Source organism: Globicephala melas, chromosome 3 (genome assembly GCF_963455315.2).
Source record: "Globicephala melas chromosome 3, mGloMel1.2, whole genome shotgun sequence".
In the NCBI taxonomy this organism is placed as follows: Eukaryota; Metazoa; Chordata; class Mammalia; order Artiodactyla; family Delphinidae; genus Globicephala; species Globicephala melas.
The window spans coordinates 32,015,291-32,029,778 of record NC_083316.1 but is presented as its reverse complement, the minus strand read 5'-3'; the positions used below and the strand labels follow the sequence as shown (position 1 = coordinate 32,029,778).

The 14,488-nt window shown below is 35.0% G+C and overlaps 1 protein-coding gene across 5 annotated transcripts in view; it reads left to right on the top strand.

The window, feature by feature from the left end:
* The window catches only part of FYB1 (FYN binding protein 1), a 180,327-nt gene extending 166,114 nt beyond the window's left edge, over positions 1-14,213 (top strand). For 4 of the 5 annotated variants that reach the window (XM_070045133.1, XM_030882060.3, XM_060295729.2 and 1 more), the window contains 4 exons: positions 740-902; positions 8,604-8,637; positions 11,278-11,309; positions 12,097-14,213. In XM_070045133.1, coding sequence (XP_069901234.1) covers positions 740-902; positions 8,604-8,637; positions 11,278-11,309; positions 12,097-12,119 — 252 coding nt within the window. In that variant the 3' untranslated portion in view covers positions 12,120-14,213. Of the gene's footprint in view, positions 1-739; positions 903-8,603; positions 8,638-11,277; positions 11,310-12,096 lie in introns of those variants that run through there. The other variant, XR_009563366.2, reaches the window with a different exon arrangement.
* Positions 14,214-14,488: the final 275 nt, after the last annotated feature.

Genomic DNA, 14,488 nt, shown 5'->3' with positions numbered 1-14,488 from the left:
CCCACAGAAATCAAGAGTAAAATCATGGTTACCAGAGAAGGGGAGCATGGGGAGATGTCTGTCAAAGGGTACAAATACTCAGTAGTTAGATGAGTAAGTTTTAGGGATCTAATTACAGCACGGTGCTTATAGTTAGCAATACGGTATTATATACATGGAAGTCCCTAATGGAGCAAATCTTAAATGTTCTCACTATAAAAAAAGAAATGGTAATATTGCGAGGTGATCAAGCCAATAGAATTTACGTTCTGGTTGTTATCATTTTGCAATATACGAGTGCGACAAATCAACACATGCATTACATCTTAAATTTTAAAAAACTTTTTATTTTAAAAATAATTATTAGGGGCTTCCCTGGTGGCTCAGTGGTTGAGAGTCCGCCTGCCAATGCAGGGGACACGGGTTTGTGCCCCGGTTCGGGAGGATCCTACATGCCGCGGAGCGGCTGGGCCCGTGAGCCATGGCCGCTGAGCCTGCGCGTCCGGAGCCTGTGCTCCGCAACGGGAGAGGCCACAACAGTGAGAGGCCTGCGTACCGCCAAAAAAAATAAAATAATAATAGTAATTATTATTAGGTTGGTGAGGTTATGAGTGATTTTTCTCCAAAGAAGTTTTTGTTATTTTTTGAAAACAAGGAACTAGTTATTTAACAAAGATTTTCTTAATAAATCTGTCCTAAATGAATTACTTTAATACTACGCATCAATCAATAAGGTAAATGTTTTTCCTTATTTTTCCAGTTTGATGGTGAAATTAGAGTCCTCTATTACACCAAAGTTGCACCCTACTTAACTTCTAAAAAGTGGGGGAACAGAGATCTACAGGTGAAGCCTGGAGAATCCCTGGAAGTTATACAAAACACAGATGATACAAAAGTTCTCTGCAGGAATGAAGAAGGAAAATGTAAGTCACTATTTATTCTTTATCGCTAGGACGCCCCAGAATTTAACGACTAAACAAGTTTTAGTGATCACTCCTATTTGTATTAACTGTTTTTGCTCCATGCTTTGTGAGTTGTGGAAAACATTAAGAAACTGGAGACCTCGCTGTGCTGGAATCAATGTATTTTATTTTAATTTTTTTTTTTTTTCATTTCCCACCTGCTATATTTGGCACTGAGTTGCCAAAGTTATGCCAAATTCGTGCTTCTGAAAATGTGGTCCCCAGACCACCAGCATCAGAAAACTCCTGTGTGTATTACAATTCTAACACCCTGGACCCACCCTTGACTTGCTGAGTCATGTACTCCGTGGGTCAGACAGAGTCTGTGATCATAACGGCTTCCCTAGTTTGCTCCTACGTACACTAAAGTGAGAACCACTCTGCTAAAGTAGTGAGTGGTTCTTGCTCTGGTCTGGTTTGAAATTATATCACATATGTCACACCTAGAATCTCCAGTTTTCCTACCTTGCAAATTCACTTGTTTTCACTTCCTGTTCGGCCACATTTAATACGACATTCTATTCCAAATAAACACAAGAGTGTCCTGTCCTCTCTGACTTTCTCAGCTACTAAAGCTGGCAGATGGAAATGTTTTTGTCCAGTTTTAAAAGGAAGCTTATTTCATTTAACGTCCAGAGAAGAGTAAGTCAAAATTATGTTGTCCTATATTTAAAATTGAATGGCCAACATGGCTGTCCCATATCAGCTCGGTAAGTCTGCACGGAAAACACAAACTTTGAGTTCAATTTTAATGACAGGAAGGTGACTCAGGTACAGGAACCGAAGTAGATGTTTTAAGAATAAAATACAGTGACTCAAGGGTGGGGAAAATGGATCTAAAGCTTTTATGGAAGGGGTGTGGTTGGCTTTAAAAGGAAAAAATGGAATGTGGGTGCAAAGGATAACAGGCAGGGGTATGTAGTGTTACGACTTGAAGGTTACTGGAGATAATTCAAAGATGGAGCTCCAGAAGACAAAGAAAACCCCCATTCAGACCAGGATTTGTGAAGATGTACCCCAAGGAATAGTCTTAAATGCAGAATAACTACATGCTTTAAAAGGTCATCAAAATATTTTAAAATGTTCAAATTTTTAAAATTATTAAATAAGTTATGATAAATATATAAACTGAGTATTTTCCAGGGTGATTATGATAGCATGAGGAAATTCTCATGATACAACAGTAAGAGGAATAAGAAGCCTGCTTAAAGTAGGATAGGATTTATTTACAGCCATGTTAAAAAATATGTAAATAAAAGAAACCAAACTAAAATCCTAATAGTGGCTGATTAGGGTGATGGACCTAAATGATATGTTTCCTTCCCTCTACTTTCCAAATTATTTCACATTTTTCACAACAGAGAATTGTTCTAGTACTTGTCATGTGGACCTTTCTCCAGGGGAAAAGCTTCAGATTTATCTTGACCTGCTGTCCTGAGATTTCTGTCCCCGCAACAAATCCCATCTAGAGCAATGCTCCTCGACTCCAAAGTACATACACTTCATGTGGGGATCTTGTTAAAAATGCAGATTCTAACTTAGCAGGTCTGAGGTAAGGTGTTTTCCCAAGCTCGCAGGTAATTGATGCTGCTGGTCCGCAGAACATACTCTGAGTAACAGGATATAAATGACCTCAACAACAAACATGTATAGATACAGATGAGCAGATGTAGATTCAGCATCAAAAACAGAAATTCAGAGGAGACTCCTACCTAGGAACCAGTAGACCCTAAGAATGAGGAAAAGCAACAGCCATTCTGGGATAATTTGTAGTCTGCTATCATTTTCTACTTCGACATCAATAATTCTAAATACTGCTATGAATACTGGAGGACTCCTATCCTCTTAGAATTTATCATCTGTTAAAAATGAGAGGTGAAAACATTACATGACATTCTGGTAGATAAAATCAAGAGTTCCTTGTACCTTTTATCTTCTTCTTTTTTTTTTTTTTTCTGCGGCAGGACCAATGCACCTTACAATTCTCAAGCTCACTGATAACTAATTCAATTCTTAGGTGGTTTTAGGGTCCACCTCGGACAGAATGAAAACCAGATGATTATATCAGTAGCACTTGCGTACTAGTTGTTTTTTATTTATAGACTTTCTTTGGCCTGGACTTTGTCTTAGTTTGGCTTTCCCATTTGGGAGGAGATTCTGGGATACTCCCATGAGCACATGGAGAAGTAGACTGGGAAGAGAAGGCAGCTAATAAAATCTTGTTAATAAACTGGGAAGAGAAGGCAGCTAATAAAATCTTGTTATCAAAAAAAGGTACACTTGGGTAGTAGGAGCTTAATCAGTTGGGAAATCGGAGTGGCAGTGTTATCCCATCCGGTGGGAAACAAACTGGGGTACTTATACATCAACTCTGTGTCCATCAGGAATTGAAGCCTACTCCTGGGCAGGTGGGAAGGCCACCAAGAGCATTTGCGATTTCATTATTCCACAATTCAATGATCATATCTGCTTAATTTCCCTTTTATTTTTCCAAATCTCTTGCTTTTCTTAATTTTTCTAAAACTGCTGGTTAGTCTTTCCTTGAACTGGATGTTTAATTTTCTTAATTTTAAATCTAATTTAAATTTCTTAATTTCTGATCTATTCCTCAAATACCTCCATAGGATTTGGGACAATTGTTGTATGGATTTAACCCTTCCTCACCTGGATTATTGCAATAGCCTTTCAAATGATATGTCTCCCTTACCCTTCTCTCAGCCAATCCACTCACCATACTGTTACCCAAATATTATTTTTAAAAACATGAAGTCTTTAGGGTTAGTATATAAAACCCTTTGTGATCTAGCCTCACCTTCATCAACTATTTCCCATCTGCAACTAACACTCCAGAAATGTAAACTACTCATTTGTCATTCCCTGAATAAATTATGCTATTTCATCCTTCTATGCTATTTTATTCTACTTGGAATGCCCATAAATTATCTATTAAAAACAACCCAGTTGTCATCTAAAATTGGAAGCACACTCACTCACTCCTCTGCAGCCACCCTAACACAATTAATCTCTCCCTTGCTGCACCATGCCACTACTGTTATTGCTGTCACTGTCCTTACTGTTTTTCCAATCTATTACTCTTATGAGACGGAGCTTGAGAGTAGCTTCAGTGAAATGTTCTCAACATTGTATTGCCAACACATTCTACACTGCCTGGCACCTTGTTTGGGGCTTGCTGAATTGAGTATAACAATTTGGAGATTGCAGTTGGATAACCAGATGAAAATCTGACATACTGAGATTCACAGGAAGAAGTCCGTTGAATAGTTTAACTTGTTAGAAGACAGAACTTCTCTGTCTTAGCCATAGTGATGGGGTTCACTTGTTGTGTATCATTTGGGAGACTCTGAACCTTTCAGTTCCTTTTTTCTACATCTAATTAGCAGTAACGACATTTGCAGTCCAACATCATGATGACCCTAACATTTTCCTTACTTTCTATTCTTCTTTAATCCATCCAAAAAAAAAAAAAGAAAACCATAGTTTACTTAAACCTAATTTGTAATGATAGATATGAGAGGCTAAATCATTAACAGTAATCCCTTCCCACTGTGGAGTAGAGTACAAGCCACTTTTACAGGCATTATCACATTTGATCAAGTCTCACCCACTGACTTGTAGAAAAGCACATTGTAGAGGCATTGAGATCTTAAATATATATTTCTGGCACATTCCCAAATGTTTAGAATTTCTCGCTAATATTTGTGCATGTTCCTCAACTCAAAGTCTCATAAGCTGTGAGTTTTCCCACCTCTTGTCACTGGAGAAAATTTTTCTACAAAAAAGTGTGGAATGAGACATGAGCTGAGTTATTTGTGATCAAAATGTTGTCCATTTCCTTTGGGCACCAAAGGAAGGGGAATTTTAAAGGTGCTTTGGGTGTCCCCAAATCCAATTGATGATTTCTTTGCTTAGGTAATTTTGGTTTCGATTTTAAAACAACACATGTTCACTGAAGAAAATTTTTGTATTCAGAAATTTAATGTCACCTGATTTGAAGCCCTAAAAATAAGTAGGGAGAGAAAAAGAGAGAGGGAAAGAGAACATTTTTATAGAACTAGGATAATAATTTATATTTAGCATTATACACTGCATTTTGTTTTTAATTTCTATTACATTATGAGCATTTTCTCTTGAAGTCGGACGTTGTTCCACTTGCCTTAGTAAATCTATGCAGTATGACTTTATTGTTTTTAAACTGCATGAGGCCAAATTGAGTAAGTTTAACTTTATTTCTGGACTTGCTCACAACAAACGAAATAATAAGGAAATAATAAAATTTGTCATTTTTATTGAGTAAAAAATTTGAAAATATTAGAACAAAGATATTTTTTCCAAAGATGGTTTTGTATATCCTTGGTAATTTTATATTCACAACACCCTTCTGAAAGGTGAGTCATTAGTCCTGCAACACATCTGCACTGTAGCAAGTAAATGTTTTGGGAAGAAATTAACTGGCACAAATGGTGGGTGGGTGTTACTTTCTTAACCAACTCTACCCACCACATATTTCAAAACATTTGTTTCAAGTCACTGTGTTCTGCTCTATGAATGTGAGATTTCCTAATGATAATTTCATATTATCTGTAAGCATCCCTGGTGTGCCAGTGCCCACGATATTACAGAGCTAACTAAACACAGCAGCCACTCTGCATGTTACAGAACTATGATGAGGTTTTCTGTTCATTTCATTTGTTTGTATTTTTCATTACATTCCCTATGATGAATGTTCATGGAACATGTGAGCAGAGAACATTTTTCTACTGCAAAAAAAAAAAAATTTGTGTCTAGGAACTATCATGGAGAAGTCGTTTAAAACTTCATGGTAAGACACTTGTTTTGACACTGCCATGAATCATGCTTGTAATAGAATGAAGTTTCAGCGGAGATTTTTAAAGGTACTAGACAGCAAAACCTATGCTGTATTAAAAGTCGTTAACCCTACAAAAGTGCTATATAATAGTGATTTCATAGTTTATGAGCCCCAAATGATCACATCATTTCAGGGAACTAAAGTAGAGCAGCACAGTACCATCCCACACCCCAACCCCTTGATAAGTTTGTTCTTAAATAATATTCACAATCGTTGATGTTTATGTAGCTCACACAACAACAAAAACAACAAAACGGCAACAACGTTAGAGCCTTCAACAAAAGAAAAAGCTGCTCCTTAGAGCTCTTGAAGAGTCAAGATATAGGAGGAAATGTAATAGGGATTTGAGAAGCTAGGAAAATATATATTTTTATAATAAACTTTGTGAGGTTAGGTAATTAAGCTCTATATCATGAGTTATTAACTTTGGTCATTGAAAGGACTGTTTTATGCCTAATTACAGATAGTGTTTTATCCAGGTCTATACAATTTTAGCATAACTGAGTTTTAAAAAGTAGATGACCTACAAGCACAAGAAAATAAAATCCTTTTATTTCCAGAAATGGTGATTATATTCTCTTTGTTTTGGATTTTGTTTCTCTTGACCTTCTAAATATATTTTACAAACAACAACAGAAATATACTTGAGGCCAGAATAATTCCAATCTCTGGCAATATTTTCTTACTTCTTATACATTTCTCTAATTGTCTACATGTTAATTTTAGTTCAGACACTTTACAAAGCCCAGACAACTCACAATGAGATTGATTTCACCGTTAAAGGCTTCAGTCGTTATTTTAAAATTATTAATTTAAACGTGAATATCAATGGGAACACTTACTTGTATTGTTTTATTTTCCAATTTGTTTTAAGAGAAAATTCAAAATGAAAACATAACCACCAATTTTAACTAACGAAAAAAAAAAACTTTGTGACTCTTACTGTCTGTAGAAATGGTTCATACTTTATGTTAGTCCTAAACAGAAGTACAAGTAAAGACAGACTTCAATTATTGGAAGCCTGACACAAAATCCACAATTTGTTCAAAAAGTCTGTTATTTGCAGAGTTTCTCTTTTGAGAGACACACATAGAGTTGAATTTGTTAGAGATGAGATTATCCCCCTTTAAAAATTACGCTAAATGATGATGTCTACCTTAACTTTTTTTTAAAGTTTGTTAACGTGAAATGACTGAAAGAACTGTGGAATCAAAGTCTACCCAAGGATCATAGATATTAATTTTAGATGACCTTTATATTAATTTTTCCACTTCTTTAATTGAAATAAAAAGGAAGGTATAACATTGTCTAATTTTTCATACTCTGAGAAAAATATTACTTATTGTACTTTTATCGTTTTATCATTTCATTACTGCCATGCTGCAGGAATTCAGAGATAACTTTGATTCTTTATTTTCCAAATATGATTCTTATGAACAATTTTCATCAACAAGTAGTTAATTTCTTGACCAAAAATTTTGGTGGAATTGATTTTACCCTGGAATATTTCAAGGGAAAGTTCATTCTCTTAATTTTTAATCCACAATTTCAGTTGTATGATTCTAACTTTTAAAAAATTTTGCATGTTAAATCAATGGCAATATGTAAGTTTATTAACGTTTACATAAGTTTATTAACGTTGGTATTAATTTTTGCTTGTGAGCTTCCTGCTTTATCATTTTTTACACATTTACTCTGATTTAGAACCAAAACTAGATCTGAGGTGGAGCAAAACCAATAGACTGACTCAGTGAAAGAAGTTATTTAGAAGCTGTATTGACAAGACTATAAATGGTACTAATCTCAAACATACAACAGTGGCTAGGTGCTAACACAAAACCAATAATTCCAAAGGCTAGTAACATTAATTAGATGTCAGCAGACATTTTCTTAAGAAAAACAGCCCATATTTTTTCTTAGGAGTATTTTGCACAAGAGGGGCAAAAATAAAGTGAAAAAAAATCTTTGCTTTCTTGTATAAAATGTTTATTTTCCATTTAACAGAAGAATCACTAGAATCCCTGATACTAGTGCTCTTCTAATAATTATTTATTCCATGAAAGATGAAAATGCAAACATTGACGCTCTGTCAAATGGCAAAAGCAATAGTGAAAGCTCTTTCACGCTCATTATAAGAGAGCTGTTTTGAAACCATTTAGAATGCACACTCCTCCAAGTAAACACTAGATTGCGGATCTGAAAGGGGAATGGAACACAGTTCTGACTGTTCAGTATAATAAAATTTGAAAAGTTAAGTCTTAGACCTGGTGATATTTAAAATCCCTACCTGTGACCTACTTTTTTCATAGGAGAAATTATGCTTAATAAATTCTTAAAACTGTGTCAAGTGGGTAACACCTTAAAGAAATAGATTAAAATGTGAAAGAAGATTGTGCTACAACCTACAGTAGCTTAGAAAAGAAAATATTGGTTTTTAATTTAAGGGGGAAAGGAGGAAAGATTGTAAATGGAGGAAAAGAGTCATGTAGGAGAGAGAGAGAAAAATAAGTTAGAGAGAAGAGGAAAAGTTATAAAGCAGAAACTAACACACCATTGTAAAGCAATTATACTCCAATAAAGATGTTAAAAAAAAAAAGGAAGGAGAGAAAAGTGGACACAAATAAGAAAAATAAGTCATATTTGGAGATAGATATAATTATTCAATATATTATATATTCTTTTAATTATTAAATTCTATTTCAATTTCTTTAAAAATAGTAGGGATTTTTCAAGTTTGTACTGTTAATAAAATTTATTTTCTTTTTCTTTCTTAGACGGTTATGTCCTTCGGAGTCACTTGGTAGACAAGTAAGCCCATTTTCTTCTACTACTATACTTCCGAAAATAATTATATGCTTTTCTTTAAGAAAGTTTCCTAATATCACTTACATAATATAATCTACTAAACTATCATAAATAAATTTTAAAACAATATGCTATACTAATGTCAATATGGTAGTACCCATAACGAAGTTAGTTTTGATAAAGTGTCACTCTTTTAAATATAAAGGAGGAGCCCTTCTCACTCACGATTATACAGTTCATAGTTTTATATATTCATTGGATACACACATTGCAAATATTGGAGACAGGTCAAAACCACTAACACTTTGCATTTCACTAGCTATTAATGCAGTTGATTGAATTGAATTAATCAGGTATCGATTAGTGTCTGCAGAGTAGGTACAAATATCACCTGTTAACGGTTTATGGCTTGGCGCCTAATTGAAGGATTTTCTTTACTCACACTAGGCATAGTAGAGTATTAAGTTGCCTTTTTTGGAAGCATGCCAGAAAAAGATAGTGGTCAATGATTCTTCTATTTTTATGAATAGGACATTGTCACAGTCTGGTACTAGTGCTATTAGAGTCCACCCACAATGTTATAAGATCCTATTCCAAGTAAACCAGTGCAAGAAATGAACTCCATTATCAGGGTAGGTCATATACCAATACAGAGATTTACAGAATTCAGCATGATTAAGAAATCAAGGAAGATTCACAAACTGTATCCATAAATAACCTGACACCAATCAGAAAGAGGCAAAGCAATGTTAAGGGCTCTGTCAGCAAACCAGGAAAGAGTCAAAAGAAAAACAATCACAATACTTTTCTTTTCCTCAGAGCATTAATCACAGTAGTAGGTGTGGGACTTTTCAATAGGTTTTACTCTATGAAAGATACAAATTTCAAGGAAAGAATGCGTGACAAATAACGGGACCACGTCTTCATCAGTGATTACTACAGGATGATTAAGAGAGAATTCAGAAAGTGTACTCTCTAAGTAATTATTGTTTTACTACCTATTGAAGTGAATACTTAATAAAAGTTTATTGAATGAATAATAGAAAAAAATCTGTCCTCTTTGCATTTGTATCAGATTTCCATTAGCCAAATCCTGCCTCAATCTCAGAGAAAGGATCCAAACAGAAGACCTAGGGAACTCACAGCGTCTGCCATAGTTGGCAGCAATTTGAAAAGCCTGCTGCTGCTTCCATGATAAATGCACAGAGGTAGTATAGGAACCAAGAGTAGGTCTGGTCTAAATGACAAAGTCACCTTACATTTGTGTATCCTACGTTTCAAGGCTATATTAATATTTATAATTCTTTCTACTTTAATTACTTGCATATCATTCTCTCCTCCATTAGATTATAAGTTTCTTGAAATAAAAACTGTGTCTTACTTATATCTCCTGGTACATAGGAGGGACTCAGTGTGTGTGTAGAATAGAATATTTCACAAAGATTCAGGACCAGATGAAACCTAAAATGTGTAAAACTCACCAGAACGATTATTATGGCTGCCGCCTATAACCACAAATATTTTTTAAATTATATAACATAAGAATCACCATACAGTGACTTCCTTGGCAGTCCAGTGGTTAAGACTCCATGCTTCCAATGCAGGGGACATGGGTTCGATCCCTGGTCGGGAAACTAAGATCCCACATGCTGCGCGGCATGGCCCAAAACTTTAAAAAGTAAAAAATAGGACTTCCCTGGTGGCGCAGTGGTTAAGAATCCGCCTGCCAATGCAGGTGACATAGGTTCGAGCCCTGGTCCGGGAAGATCCCACATGCCGCGGAGCAACTAAGCCTGTGTGCCACAGCTACTGAAGCCTGCGTGCCTAGAGCCCGTGCTCCGCAACAAGAGAAGCTACCGCAATGAGAAGCCCGCGCACCACAACGAAGAGTAGCCCCCGCTCGCCACAACTAGAGAAAGTCTGGCGTGCAGCAATGAAGGCCCAACGCAGCCAAAAATAAAATTAATTAATTATAAATAAATAAATAAAATATATAAATAAAAAATAAAAAAAGAATCGCCATACAAACCATATCCTGGCTGCTTATTTTGTAACCAATATTTATATATTTTAAATTAATATTTACAAATTATAATTAGAAACATTGCAGAAATTATGCACCCATTTCCTATGCCAAATATTTCTGTATTTGATTCAACATTTGAAGTTCAAGTGAAAGTAGTATAAATCTGATATTACTGAACATAAAGAATCCATCACAGTTTTGGATTAGGGCCCCCAGTGGAGTACTGTGCCATGATTTTTCAGTTTGCTCAGTTCAACAAACACTACTGACCAAGGACAGCTGTGTGCTAGGCTTATAGTTCTATCTAAAGATGAGTAAGGCAAGGTCTATGCTCTTGGGGCATGTTTTCATTGTTCTGTATGTCTATGATATGGAATAAATTTTGTGTGTGTGTGTGTGTGTGTGTGTGCGCTGTAAGAATGAAACAGAGGATTTGATTAAGTCAATGAAAGGAGATACAGATGAATATGAAATTTCTTCCCACTTATAAATGTAACTTCTCACCCTTAAATGCCTTATGTCACATAAAATCACATTATTAAACTTATAACCTAAATATTGCTTTAATGTTAAGAAGATTCTTTCTTTAAAATAAAATTTATTTTCTACATTTACAGTGATGGAGAGATTTATGACGATATTGCTGATGGTAAGTCTCACGTGGCACCCAGCACAGAGAACAGTCATGGTGAATTTACTGTTCTTACAAATACTGAAAATAGCTTGCTGGATTAATTAGAGCCTTCCAATCTGATTAGAATTTGAATCACCTGAAAATGTTAAGAAAGGTAAATGCCATGGTATAATGAAATAAAATTATTTTTGAACATGACTGAAAATCAAGGAAAAATCTCTTATTTATTTTCTTTGAAAACAAAAGAATGAAATATTAGTGTATTTTTCATTATACCATGAATCTTAATAAGAATTGCTTTTATCCACAAAAATATTTGTGCCTCGACAATAAGTAGGTACTTATTTCATAACCTGTATTACTCACTAGTATTATCTAAGCATTGTACATTTCTAAATTATGATCTAAAAAATTAATCTCACCTGAAATGAAGCATAGTGTTAATTATGTTCCTTTTAGTCTCCTGTTAAATGTATGATTCTTACTGATACCTAGTATTTTCAACCTCATTCAGAATTACTATCAAAAAGTACATTTAATTAAGTACCAGGTAAAATAATCTTGAGTCTCATTTTGATAGAGAATAGATTTGTCCAGAAACTTTGTTTGGAAAAGTACACTGAGCAATGAATGTTAAATAAATATATGGCCTTCGATTTAAATGCTTTTTCATAAAGTGAGACAATTCTCCTATTTTTATCCTAAACCAGGAGAGTATGAATCATTTACATTTACAGCGTTGGAACACTTAGAGGATATGTATTTTGTGTAACTAATTTAAATTTGTATTTTCTTCTTTTAGGTTCCATCTACGACAATGACTAGTTCTCAGCTTTGGTCATTCTGCTATGTTCATTTGATGACAATGTGAAGTCTGTGTTTTAATTGGCCTATGTTATCGGGTATCATAGAAAATGAATGCACAAAACTAGTTATTACCATTTGTTATAAAATTATGATTATTTTTATACATTTTGAGATTTTGGACTTAGAAAATGATTTCCCTGCTTAATCAACATCTTGGAAGACTGCATCAATGAGATGTAAGAAATATTAAATACCCAGTTCTGCCTCAGCTACAATTATATAAGCACTTCTTTTAGACCATCAATAGACAACTCCCCCTTCCGAAAAAAAAAAAAAAAATCTTTTGAGAAAAAATGGCTGTTGTCTAAAGAAATATAAAGAACAACAAAAATATAAGGAAAGAAATTTTTAAATTTTTCATAAGAAGAAAAACTCTTGTTTGTACTTCTAATGATCCTATCTTATATTCTCTATTCAAATTATCTATCTTTTAAAAGTCAGGGCTGTCTCCACTCTTACTGGTGGGTTAAATGTTTTCAAAAATTATAGTAGTAGCAGAACTTTTGTATAAAGTTTACCATATAATTCTGTTTAAAGTACTGTTGTAACTAGAGTAGATATGAATGAAGACCACCCCAAAATTATGAAGAATGGAAGAATGGAGTTCAAAATTAACTAGCCTTTTATGGCATCTCTTTACTATGAAGACTCTTTTAAAGGTTTCTGTTTTTGTTTCTCTATTACCTCTATGGAAAAAAAATTTTAAACCACTTTACTGGAAAGTTGGCCAGCAGAGGAAATACAAATTAATAAACCTTAGCGTTTGGGCTGGGGTATTTCCTATTGGTACGTACTCAACCAAAAATAACCCCAAAACAAAATGTGAAGCATTTGGGTTCCAAATGCTAAGAACACTAAACACCACGATACAAAATGCAGAAACCTAACACCCAAGAAAATAGCATATTAGGAAATTTTTTCACAGCTTCCAAAATATGAATTGAGCAAATCCTAATGCTGGCTCTGCTATTAATGAGCCATGATGTGTTACTGGATAAATTATTTATCCTCCTCCTAGTTTTCTCATCTGCAAATTTCAGGATTAGACTAAGTCAATTTTTCCCAACGTTTTCACTATCAGTTACCTCAAATGTCTATAATCCTCCCTCTACCCTAGCCCTGTGTTTCAGAAGTTTTGCTGATTTTTAAAACTCATTGATTAAATAATGATTAATGCATTATCCATGTTTTAATATTGCAGAGGCCCATTGGAGAGTCTGAAGAGTAGCCCCACTGAATTGAAATAATTTCAAGTAATTGTAAAGGAACTCAAAGGCTTCATGTGGGTAAAGTGGGATTTCTATTAGGTGCTTTGAAATTTAAAAATAGATCAACTACTATTGTTCAATGTGTATACTCTGGGGGTCTGAGGCCCCCAAATTAGAAGCCACTAATCTCAAAGACCCCCTCCAATTATGAAATATTTTGGTGTCTACTTTTTGATAGGGAGAGCCAGTATTTGCTCACATGATGAATTTATTTTAATACTAGATAAAATGACAGCATCCAGAAGTGGTTTTTGTTTGTTACATTTGGTAACAAATATACAACATACACTGACATTATGTTTCCAGTAATTTTATCTTCTGATTGAGAATGGTATAAACTCAATACAATGTCAGTTTTTGGGTTTTTTGTTTGTTTGTTTGTTTGTTTTTTTGCTGTACGCGGGCCGCTCACTGTTGTGGCCTCTCCCGTTGCGGAGCACAGGCTCCAGACGCGCAGGCTCAGAGGCCATGGCTCACGGGCCCAGCCGCTCCGCGGCATGTGGGATCCTCCCGGACCAGGGCATGAACCCGTGTCCCCTGCATCGGCAGGCGGACTCTCAACCACCGCGCCACCAGGGAAGCCCCAATGTCGGTTTTTAAAATTCTAAATTATATCAAGGGTATCTTTCAGAGTTATGCTTTATACGCCAAGAAACAGACACATGTTTATGAAAGATTTATATGACAATCATCTTAATATAAAAGAAATATCTGAAGTATTAATTTTAATATACTAAATATTATTTCTATTATGGTTTTATGTGAAGAATTTTGTCATGTGAGAAGAGCGACAAATAAATAATACCTTCAGCAGATAACTTTGCCTCCTACTTATCAAGAAATCAAGGCCATCAGCCCTTCTGTCCTGTAACTTGATCCCAAATCTATGAGTCTTTGAGCCCATTTTTACCTCTTTTGATTTCCGCCTCAGCAGATGGGGTGGTACCTCCTGTTCAAGACCAAACCTTCCACCACTGGTGCCCTTGATACTTTGCCTCCTGTTTTGTGGTAGAAATTGAGATAACCAAGTGCAGTTCCCTTTAACTTCCTACAACGTTC